The 12171-nt window shown below is 33.3% G+C and overlaps 1 protein-coding gene across 2 annotated transcripts; it reads right to left on the bottom strand.

Annotated features, from left to right (window-relative positions):
- Window positions 1-1236: 1236 nt before the first annotated feature.
- On the bottom strand, window positions 1237-10167 carry LOC109806010 (cycloartenol-C-24-methyltransferase). 2 transcript variants are annotated; one of them, XM_020368336.3, is made up of 14 exons: window positions 10028-10167; window positions 9840-9946; window positions 8265-8331; window positions 7792-7865; window positions 7626-7710; window positions 7476-7531; window positions 7332-7386; window positions 3242-3289; window positions 2872-2955; window positions 2603-2719; window positions 2430-2513; window positions 2201-2326; window positions 1866-1963; window positions 1237-1604 (listed from the first exon to the last, which is right to left on the bottom strand). In XM_020368336.3, exons 2-14 carry the CDS (start codon window positions 9902-9904, stop codon window positions 1541-1543), a joined length of 1023 nt encoding a protein of 340 aa, XP_020223925.1. In that variant the 5' UTR covers window positions 9905-9946; window positions 10028-10167; the 3' UTR covers window positions 1237-1540. The 2 variants fall into 2 exon arrangements, with proteins under 2 accessions (XP_020223925.1, XP_082921421.1); XM_083065295.1 differs by having other exon boundaries at window positions 9840-10073.
- Window positions 10168-12171: the final 2004 nt, after the last annotated feature.

Genomic DNA, 12171 nt, shown 5'->3' on the forward strand with positions numbered 1-12171 from the left:
TTACATTTTATGATAGTATGGAGTGGGATCCTTGGTTAACTTGGAATCTATCTAAACATCATGAAGTGCATGGGGTTCAATGGAGCTCCTTGTTTGGGGTAATGCTGAATCTTATTTGGTGGCGACGTAACAGAGTTATTTTTCTACATGAAACTTGGTCTGTTATGGAAGTGATTCATAAGGCAATTAACCAAGCAATGGCTTACAAGTCCAGCCAAAATCTGTTTCAGAAGACTCAATTTTTTCCTTCCACCGTGACTCTGTACAAGGGATATGTCGGAAGCCTCCTAATCAAGATGTTGTGGCTGTAAATAGTGATGGAGTTGTTATTCACGAAGGTAGTAAAGCGGTGTGTGCAAGAGTGATTTGGAAGCAAATCGGAAGGATGCTCTGTTCTTGAAGCTGAGTTATGGGGGTATCCTTTTCGGTTTGAAGCTTGCATGGTCAATATTAGAGTTGATTTAGATTCCATGAATGTCATTAAACTCCTAACGACTTAATGTAATAGATTTCATTTGTGTTTCAGGCTTGTTCAAGAAATACATTAAGTCTATGACTCAAGTGGGAAGATCACTTGGAAGCATATTTTCAGGTAAGCCAACCAAGTAGCTGACAAACTAGCAAAGGATGCTTTAATTTTAGATAGGCAATATCATATATTTGATTTTCCTCCAAATTTTGTAGTTAATGAGCTAAGTGCGGATATAGCTCAAGTAGGCAAGTATCTTTCCCCTAGGATTTCTAGTGTTTTTGTTTCCTATTGTACTTCACCAAAAAAAAATGTCATTTATATACTTTAAAATCATTGTTAGATATCAAAAATTGTGATTTTAAATTTTAGAGGGATGAAAATAACATATATATATATATATATATATATATATATATATATATATATAATTTTCCATGGATCAAAAAAATTTGTTCATTTTATGAGGAAAAATATTTTTTTATAAAGACTAAAAATAATGTTTACAAATTTTAGAAAAATGAAAAATAATATATATATATATATATATATATATTTGAGAGACTAAAATTAAAAAACCTACTTCTGTTATGAGAATTAAAAACATATTTAAGTATAAATTTAATATCCAAAAAATATTTTAACTCAATTTTGAATTCTTTAAAAAGTTGAATTACTTGCTTAATATTTTTTATCCATATACATTTTAAGAGACTTAATTACCTAAAATCAAAATACTTGAAAAAATAAAATTACACAATCTAATATAGAAAGAAGAAAAATGCAATTAAACCTTTAATTTTAGACAGTAAAAGAACTGCTAATATAATTTTAGACAGTAAAAGAACTACTAATATGCAGAATAAAAGATAAACAAAATATGCAGGAAATGCACTGCTTCACCGAACAAGCACCAAAGTGAAGGTTTGGTTACCTAAACAAAACAAGCAACTCCAAACATAAAAACTACGGGAAAGCCAGAAACAATCCTAACTTATGAGTTAGGATTCACTTTCACCCTACCAGAATCATAATAGCTGATGACAACAGCAACCTTATTGTGCAACCAGTTTAGTTACTGTCTGAATCAGGCTTCCGTACCAAGAAGAAGTACATTGGTGTGAAAATTTCTTTCCTGGAAAAGTAACAAAAGCAAGTCATGTTTTAGATTCCTCTAGTCGAGAAAAATATTCATTGGTCAGCGTTAGTTAGTCTTAGTATTTATTAATCAATGTTTCTCTGAAGGATAAGATGGACTCAGGTTAGAACTTCAGAATCAGAAATTTCTATATTGATATGAACTTGATATGTTGCTATGAGCATCCCCATTTTAACTCAGTTGAAAAAAAACATCTATGGATAGAAAGTAACACTATGAGACACATGCGAAACTTACTTTCCTCCTTCAACTAGTCCCTCTGCCGCCTTCTCTAGGAAATCTTGAACCCTTAGACTACCCTTTGGAGCCAGTCCAACATACTCCAGAACCTTGACCTGCAAATATAAATTTGTAGCCCCCAACCGGTATAGAATGAGTAATAAAAGAAATGAATCCTAAAATTCTCAACATGCAACCAAATTACAGAACCAGTGCTATTAGAACTGGAACAGTGATCAACTCGGTCAAGATAGTGAGTCACTAGTTAAACCATAACAGAACTCTATAAGGATTAATACCCAAGAGATACACAAGTGAAATAAATTTACAGATATGATAGTCAATAGCAATACCATGTTTTTGGTGAAAAGTCGTCCAACAGCAGTTAGACGGAAGCTACTCAGTGAGAAATGATTTTTGTCCAAAGGCAAGTACCAAGGAAGAGGAGAGTCCTCTGCCAGATCTTTCTCCCATATGACCTTTTACACAGAAAAAGGAAAGAAGCTCAAATAGCTTTATCTCTTGAATATACAAAAACCAAAACCAGTGAAAGGTGGCAACTAATAAAAAATTGATGTTCACCTCAAAACCTGCTTGCTTCAGAGCTGCAAGACACTTAGTGCTCGATCTAATGTCAGGAAGCCCATCACCAATCTCAACTTCTGCCTGTAACAAGGAATTTTATCTATTGAATTACAACCCAAGAGGTTTCAACAGACTTGATAGATTAAACCTCATTCTAAATTATATCATACCTTGATTTTTTGGTGTACTGGGTTTTCAGGATCAAAAGAATCGGTCATGCACCATTCATAAGCAGCAAAATATTGACCAGGCTTTAACACTCTGAAAATTTCTTTATAGCATCCATACTATACATTATTCCATGGCAGGAAAAATAAGTGTTAGACAATACAAATTATAGACACCGCTTTATAGATTCACAACTAACGCATGCACTTCATGCTATATTGCTATTATGAGTGAATGGGTAGATAGTTAGCAACGAAATACTGACACATACCGCATCTGGTGCATGACAGGTGGCTTCAATAGCATATATTGCATCAAAACTGTTGTCTGGGAATGGCATTTTCATGAAGTCAGCCTGCATTATCATATATGATCATGTCAACTATCACTTCAAATCAATATCATTTTGTTATGATTTATGAGGCACTGAAGTTGACATATGTTTGGTTATGCTGAATGTAAAATAGCATTTTAGCCAAAAGCTCTATCTTGAGAATTTTTATTACAAGTTTTTCTAAATAACATATTCAATGTAACACATAACTCGAGTAGAACAATTTTATCAAACATTGGACCACTAAGTGCTGAAATAAAAGGCTTCTCAACCCATAAAAGGTAACAATTGATTAACAAAAACCAACCTTGACAAAGTTGCAAGTCTTGTCCACTCCAGCAATGCGATTGAGTTCCTGTTAATTGGCACAAATCTGTTAATGATTGTTGTAAATAGAGAAAATATATTCCTAATTAGAGAAAATATTTGTAGAATTTTCTATTTATTTTTCAGCATATTTTAATTCCTTATTTCCTTATTTTGAAAGATTAGATTGTTACAAATAGGTGTAATGAGAATGTAATAAGTATGAATGAAAAAAATAAAATCATTCTCTTTTTCAAGTTGGTATCAGAGCTATGTCTAGATCCACTCTAAATAAGTCACCTACCATTGATACACGTACCACGGGCATGAGTGGGTGTATTGAGAAAAACTCAAGTCCTGCCTATAAGACAATTAAATAATATTATAACTGGAAAGCAACCCTCACCTTATAAGTCAGTTTTATAAGATTGGGTTAGGCTCAAATCCACTATTCTAAGATGATATCAAAGCTCCCAATCTTGGGAGATCCATTTCCGCTGCAACAATAGCCACCATCGCCGTTGTCTGACCATTGCAACTGTCGTTGTAGCCATTGTGGTCCTTGATAGGGCAGAAAGGTGCGCCCCACTCTGGCAAACACAACGTCGGAAGTCGTTCCGGGAAAAATTCCGCCACATGCCACCACAACGCCAGTGTGTGTAGCCCACATGCTTGGCTCCGACAAGACCCATTCGTCATCGCCGTCATAGAACGGGCCGTCGAAGCTTCTTGAGTTCGTTCCACGGGTCGATGACATCCCATTTGGCTTAGATTCGAGTAGATCTAAGTTTTTGAGTTTTGCTCCTTTTTTTTGGTGTAGCCCACTCGTCGTCGTCGCCATGGACAGGGTTGCCGAAGACACCTAATTGCATTCCAAGGGATGTCTACCATGACAACTGGAAAAGGGGTCCACAAAGGATCAAATGCTAGAGGAAAGTCATCCGAAAAAGGTAATCGCAGAGACTATTGTTCATAAAATAGAAGATTGGGACATATCAAGGAAAGGTGCTTCAAACTCCATGGAAGAAATAACGTTCTCAAACACATGGGAAACAACAAAGGGTCTACTCAAAGATGGACAAATCATACTACCTTAGAACAGGAAGAAACCAATCAATCTATTACTTCACCACCATCAGATTTTGATATGAAAGCTTTCAATCAGATCTTGAAAGTAATGATTGAATCAATAAGTAAGCCCTCTGGACCATGTACTGTGTCCATGAAAGGTGAGAGTTCTCTACATATTGTTGGTCCTGTGTCTCAAAGTATTTGGATTCTTGATTCAGGAGCAACTGATCATATCTTTTCGTATGATCTTCAAATCATATATTAAAAGGAATAGAGAACAACTTATTACAGTTGCAAATGGTCAGGGTGTACCCATATGCAGCTCTAGGAATATAATTTTAGAATCATCTATTGTATTAAAAGATGTTTTACATGTTCAACAACTAGCCAATAGTCTTATTTCTATGCAAAAGCTCACAAAAGATTTAAAGTGTTTAATAACATTTATCTTGACTCATTGTGTTTTTCAAAACCTTGCCATGGAGAAAACGATTTTAACTACTAAGGAGCAAAGTGGGTTGTATCTGTTTGAATATGATAACCAAAACAAAACAAAGATCATAAGTCAACAAGCTACATCTGAGATGTGGAAAAATTCCCAAATATGGCCACATCATAAAAGGCTTGGACATCCTTCATTCAACCTTATCAAATTCTTGTTTCCCCATTTGTTTATTAGGGAGTCTGTAGAGTCTTTTAATTGTGATATTTGTCAATTGTCAAAACATCATCGTGTTTCTTATCTTATTAGTAATAAAAAGAGTCCTTCATTTGATTTAATTCACTCTAATATTTGGGGACTTGTCGTAGAATCTATTTTTTAAGCCAAATGGTCCGTTACTTTTATTGACAATTATATCTGTGTCACATGGATATACCTTATGAAAAATGAATCAGAAATTTTTCAAATTTTTGTTAATTTTTTCCGTTTTGTCCAAAATTAATTTGGAAAAAATATCAAAAGAATCAAGTCTAATAATGGTATTGAATATATAAATCATGAATTTCTCAATTTTTTTGTCTCATAATGGTATTGTTCATAAACTAACATGTGTAAACAACCCCCAACAAAACGGGGTTACAGAAAAAAAAAAAGAATCATCATCTTCTTAAAGTAGCTAGAGTTCTTTTTCAAATGTTTGTTCCCAAAACTTACTAGAAGTTGTATTAACTGTCATGTATCTCATTAATAGGTTATCCACTTGTATCTTAAATGGCATTAGTCCTATAGAGTCTCTATTGTCTTTTGTTCCCTCTTCCCCCTAGTATCAAGTCTACCTAATCGAGTATTTGGATGCATTGTTTTTGTGCACTCTCATCATCCTAATCGTAGTAAATTAGATCCTAAAGCTCTTAAACGTGTCTTTATTGGGTATCCTTCTAATAAAAAAGGGTACAAATGTTATCATCCTCAGAGTCTGTCGCGTCTTTATCACCATGGATGTCACCTTTCATGAAACACAATCCTTTTACGTCAGTCCGCCACTTCAGGGGGAGAAAGCACTTTAAGTGGAGGAGTTTTCCTTCTTGTTATTACCATATTTGTCTTTGCAGGATACCCAAGATCTGAGCAATGAAGCTACCATGGCCCACAGTGAGGAAGAAGAGGAAGAAGACAAATTTTTTGGCAAAAAAAATATTAAAAAAGAAAACAACCCACTTCAACTCTAGAGCAAGGAGAATTGTCTAATCTGGAGGTGAGGATCCCTGAAGACAATAGTGAGGAGGTAAGTATTACTAAGGATTTACCCATTGCATCGAGAAAGGAAAGAAGGTCATGTGCTAAATATACTATTTCTCGATATATTTGCACTAACAATCTCTCTAATAAGCACTGAAGCTTTATTGTTACCATTGATGCCACAGAAACTCCTATCTTAAACCAAGAGGCCATGAAAATTGAACATTGGACTCAAGCCATGAAAGAAGAGATGAATGCATTAGAAAGAAACTTAACCTGAGAGATTGTTGATAAGCCAAGGAACAAGAAGGCTATAGGGTGTAGATGGATATTCACAGTGAAACATAAGATGGGACAATAGAAAAATATAAAGCTAGATTGGTGGCAAAGGGCTACACCCAAACTTATGGGATTGACTATGAGGAGACATTTGCCCCAGTGGCAAAGATGAATACAGTTTGAGTTGTTCTCACTTTGGCTGCTCATTTTGGTTGGAACTTACACCAATTGGATGTGAAGAATGTCTTTCTTTATGGAGATCTAGATGAGGAAGTGTACATGGAGATTTCCCCATGTTTTGAAGTGCAGGATGAAAGAAACAAGGTATGCCTCCTAAAGAAAGCATTATCTGATCTTAAGCAATCCCCTAAAGCATGGTTTGGAAAATTTATAAAAGCAATGGTTTCCTTAGGATACAGAGAAAGCCAAAAAGATCATACTCTCTATTCATAAAGCATTCTTCTATAGGTAAACTCACTCTACTGCTTGTCTATGTGGATGATATGATTATTGCATCACAGAAAATTTGGCATGGAAAGAAAAATTGGTGGCCCAGTTTGAAATGAAAGACTTAGGAAAACTCAAGTACTTTCTTGGAATAACGGTTGCTTACTCCAAGAACAGAATTTTCATCTCCCAAAGGAAATATGTACTTGATCTCCTCAAAGAAACAAGAAAGCTGGGATGTAGAACCTCAACAATTTCTATAGAACAAAATCATAGAATTGAAAGTGAAGAAAGTACTCCTATAGAGAAGGCCCAATATCATAGATTGGTAGGAAAATTAATTTATCTATCACACACAAGACTAGACATTACTTATGTAGTTAGTGTAGTAAATCAGTTTATGCATGACCCAAGAGAGAGACACATGCAAGCAGTTAACAAAATTTTTCGGTACTTGAAGTCAAGTCCACGAAAGGGGCTATTGTTAAAAAGGGAAGACACGTTGACTATGAAAATATATACTGATGCTGACAAAGGTCAAAATAGCTCTGTCAATGCAAAACAATTTGCACCTCAATTGTTGTTTTAGTGCACTTAATTTCATAATGCATACCTTTCCTCTTGTTATCTGGTACTCATTGTTATTCAACCCTGTAACTGAGGTTGAGCTGTGCAAATATAATTTTTGTTAGCCAGTAAAGGTAAAACACAAAAAGGAAAAGAAAGAGGAAGCCCAAATGAAGTCAATCTTGTTTACCTGAATCGAGAAATTTCTCTTAATGGTCCCCCAATTCCACATCCAACATCCAAAACCTAAAACAAATTATAAAGGCTCATTACATTTTAACAAATAAAATACTGTAAATCAGATATCAGCTTGCTACTTTGTTTTATTGAACATGGAAACCTTCTGCCCTGGCTTCAGTCCAAGTTGTAAAGCAAGGAAGTGCTCATGTCGCTTGATGCTCTCCCGAAGAGATTCCCCCTTCCATCTGGAAACAAGAAATTATCAGCATAATCAAATTAACAGAAAATTTTTCTATTTGTTGGTGCAAAATGAAGTAAATGAACACCTGGGTGCAAAATGGAAAGACTCCCCCCAGCCAAACTCATAAAAGCTGGTAACAAGATCATAGTATTTGTTAACCTGAAAACACAAGAAGATCTTATCATTTTCTTTTTCCAGATAATCTAATTGACAATAATTGAGATAAAAACGCAGTGTTAACCAATCTAACTACCTAAGTATTTAAAAAGTGGTTTGGATATTGCTTCCATATCAATTAGATACCTCCACAAAAATTGTAAAGATTTCAAGGTTCGGAAGAAACAAAGTATGTTTTACAATCTGCTAAGATTAGAATAATTTTAGTATTTCCTGGAAAAAAAAATTGCTTCCCATTTGGAAAACTAAACATAAAATTCATAAAGAATGAGGAAAGGCATATAGAATGCATTTGACAAGAAGATTAGTTTAGCACTATACAAGTTTAAGTTTTTCTAAAAAAAAATAAATAAATAGATAAGCTACTAAATAATATCTCACCATATCACTGTAGTTAGCTTTCCTCTCTTCCTCTTGACCTCCATAACAAACATGATACTTCTCGTACCTTAACCATAAAATCAATACATTTTATAACTTTATTCAAAAAGAAAAAGAAAAAGAAAATTATCATGCATATCAACTTCCATAATTTTTTTGGCTCTTAGCCATATGCACCAACTATAATGATTTACAACAAAGTCATTCTTAAAGGGCAATGGTAATGTTTATACCCTAAAATATAGCAGTGCAATTATATTGAATAATATACAAATACATAATTTCTCATTCACATATAAATAAATAACCTAAACAATGTAAAAAAAAAATTATTTTCATATCAGCTCATCAATTTAAGTGTAGCTAATCAACATCTCATCATTCTCATCGAAATCCATAGTAATCAAACTCTGAAGCCATTGTTCATTTTCATTTCATCTGTCACATTCAAAATTACCGTGAGAGTAATATTTGCTTAGAAGTGAAAAGTCTGAAATCATTTTTAAGTTTCGTTACACCTAATATTATTACAACTGTCATTGTACTGATACTTTAGGTAAAAGTCACAACCTAAATAAGACAAGGTGGACCCACATGATTCATTTCTCCATAAAGTCCGAAACACTCCACGCAAGATCGTTAAGCCCGAAGCTTTCACATCCCCTCCCAACATTTAAAACTTTGCACAAATGCAAATCCTGATCACTTTACCTAGGATCAAACCATAGGATTCTTGACTTTTCTTTTTCTTTCATTTCCATTTACTAAATAATAACTAACATTTTCATATTAAAAAAATTCATTAATGCCTCCCCCACCCAGTATTTTAATTATTTTTATATAAATCAGTCCCCAATATTCATAGTTATAGATTACTCAACCCCTGTATATCAGATTCAACCCCAGAAGACTCGCTATTTGTCCATCCAAAATTACCGAAAAAATTATAATTATTAGCATTCTCAAATAAAAAAGGATTAATATGGTTTTATTCCTGCAAAATTTAGTACCTAAAAAATACGAATGGATTCTCTCGTGTAGGATTAACACTTAAACTCTCGCAAAAATCTCCATTGTCAAAACCTTATTTTTTATTATTATTATTATTTAAATCTCTCTTATTTTTAATTATGAGTTGAGATCCCATCAGACATATATGTCATGAGAGGGTCCAAACCCCTAAAATTAAATCGCCCCCTTGTAGATGAGATTAGAAGGATCAAATCACACTATTCATTTCCTGAAGGCCAAGAACAACAAAGAGACAAATTATATTTTATCGACCAACATCAAATTTTATTTAGACTAAAAACATAATCAATCCTTAAAAAAAAAATATATATATATATATATATATATATATATATATATATATAATTTTCGCAATTTTCGCAGCCAAAAATACCTCTAAACCAAATCCCAGCCCCAGAAAGAATCTGAATATTCTCAACAACAAAAAAATGTGCATGAGAGTAATCAACACAGAAACCTCATGCAGAGAAACCACAATGCGACCATAAAAATAAAATATTTAAAAATAAAAAATAAATAAATAAAAGAGAGAGAAATGTATACTTCTGAACGGCGGAGAGGACTTCGGCTTTGTCGATTTTGCCACCGAGATTGGATGCCAAATCCATAGCTGCAAGCTTTGGCGGAAGTGGAAACGACGTCGTTTGGATCTAAAGAGAGAATTGGAGTTTAGAGGAAAAAGAGAAAGGGGGAATGAATGCAGGGAATGAAAAGGAGTAGGAGTGACTCACGTGAGAGAAAAGGGAGTGAGGGGCGGAGAAAATGAAAGACAAAGTGTGAATAGAAAATAAGAAATCCCAACTTCACAAGAAGAGCATGTGATGTGAGTGTCCGTTTGCATGCGCAAAAAAACGTGGAGGTCCACGTTGAGTTGGCAAAGGAATCGTGACCAGAATATATTCAATTAAATTTTTTTTTTTTAAGAAATTTTATATTAAAATAAGACACTGTCCTACGAATTTGGATCCTCTCCTGCAATTTTCTTTCTCTAACATTTCTTCTGCAACATTAATAGTCATTAGATATATTTAATGGCTCAAATTTAATCTTATAATTAATGTAACTTCTTAAATGATTAAATTTGAGTCATTAGATATCTAATGGCTCAAATTTAATCATTTAAGAAGTTACATTAATTATAAGATTAAATTTGAGCTATTAAATATACCTAATGACTATTAATGTTGTAGGAGAGAGGCTGGAGAGAGAAAATTGCATGAGGATCCAAATTCATCCAAATTGCTGTACTACCCATTCAATCACCAACCTCTTTAAAAATTTTGAATACGATTAAGGATGGTCTATCTCGTTATGACAAATTCATAAATTTGAATAGAAAAATATATAATACAAAAAAATGTAAGATTTGATATTAAATCGTAATTAGTATAAAAAAAACTTAATCAATTGTGTTATTTTTACATGAAAATTAAATTATAGATTAAATTACACTTTTATTTTTTTATTTCTATCAATTTGCAACTTTAGTCTCTATATTTTTAAAATAGAGATATTTAGTTTCATCTAATTTTAAAAATACGAATTTTTGATCTACTTCCTAAATTGACATTTATTAATTTTAATTTTTAATATTTATTTATACTTAACTGGTGTGATATTTAATAATATGACATTTGGATATAAAATAACTTAAAAAATGTAAATAAGATTTATTAATAAAATTAATAATAATCATACGTTAAAATATATACAAACAAAAAATTTGTGTATGTTATTTTTAAATTTTTATCTCTAGACGCGTCACTAAATATGACATTATTAAATATCATGTCACTTAAGTAGTGACAGGTCATTAAATAACATCAAAATTTAACATTCAACAAACATCAAATTAATGATAGGATTAAAAACTCATATTTTATAAATAGGGGAACTAAATGTTTTTATTTAAAAATAGAGGGGTCAAAATTAGATATTGATGAAAATAGAAGGATTAAAATTATAATTTATCCTAATATATATTATTTTTATGGTAAATAAATGTTTAGATTAAGGTAAGATACGACCTCGAAGAATAACTTACAAAAAAAAGAAGGTATATGTATACCTTGGGCCTCGCACTTGCCGCTATCAAGGGACTAACTTTTTTCCACAACCTTTATCGTGGTTTCAACTCAAGCTTGATTATGAAAGTCTGAAAGTTCTTCCACTTGCATGTATTTATCAGCGTGATGACGAAGGACATCCATGTTGGCCAGTGGTTTTTCACAAAGACTATTAATGAATGGTCCAAGTTTGAGAGTCGTGGTGAGGTGATGCAAAGCGACAATCGGATTGAGATCCTTGACTTCTAAGGCTACCTTGTTGAACCATTCCATTAAAATTCTAAATGATACCTTTTTGTCTTGTAGGATACTAACCAATGCTAAAGAAGTCAATTGATGAGATCGACTGGTGGCGAACTGAATGGAGAATTGAGAACTGAGTGTATTGAATGAATCAATTGAGTTAGGTGTAGGTGAACTAGCTCAATGCTCGTCTTTTCAAAGAAATGGGAAAATACGACATAGGGTTACATCATTTGTGGTGTTTATGGTTACTTTAGTAAGGAAAACATCGATATGTTCGTCAGGGTCCTTCGTTCCATCATACCTAACCAATGGAAGAGACTTCTAATGGTCAATCAATGGTGCCTTCGTAATGGAGGGAACAAAAGGGTGGTAGTGGGGGTCAACTAGATTGTGGCGTTGTCGGTTAACGGTTGAAATTGTCAGTGGCATTTTTTCTGGTTAGGTCGAGGAAACATAAGGCACTCCAACGCTCAAGTTAGGATAGACTCAATTATCTAGAAGGGTAATAAATGAACAATAATTTTACCTTATTTTGTGTGACTATTTATACTAATTGTAATGGG

The sequence above is a fragment of the Cajanus cajan genome, chromosome 10, assembly GCF_000230855.2.
Source record: "Cajanus cajan strain Asha chromosome 10, NIPB_CcT2T_4, whole genome shotgun sequence".
In the NCBI taxonomy this organism is placed as follows: domain Eukaryota; kingdom Viridiplantae; phylum Streptophyta; class Magnoliopsida; order Fabales; family Fabaceae; genus Cajanus; species Cajanus cajan.

Coding starts and splice junctions, on each gene's coding strand:
- LOC109806010 (XM_020368336.3), bottom strand. CDS start 9,904: ATGGATTTGGCATCCAATCTCGGTGGCAAAATCGACAAAGCCGAAGTC. Junction 7,866..8,264: donor AAGCTAACTACAGTGATATG/GTGAGATATTAT, acceptor TTGTGTTTTCAG/GTTAACAAATACTATGATCT. Junction 1,605..1,865: donor GGACTAGTTGAAGGAGGAAA/GTAAGTTTCGCA, acceptor TTACTTTTCCAG/GAAAGAAATTTTCACACCAA.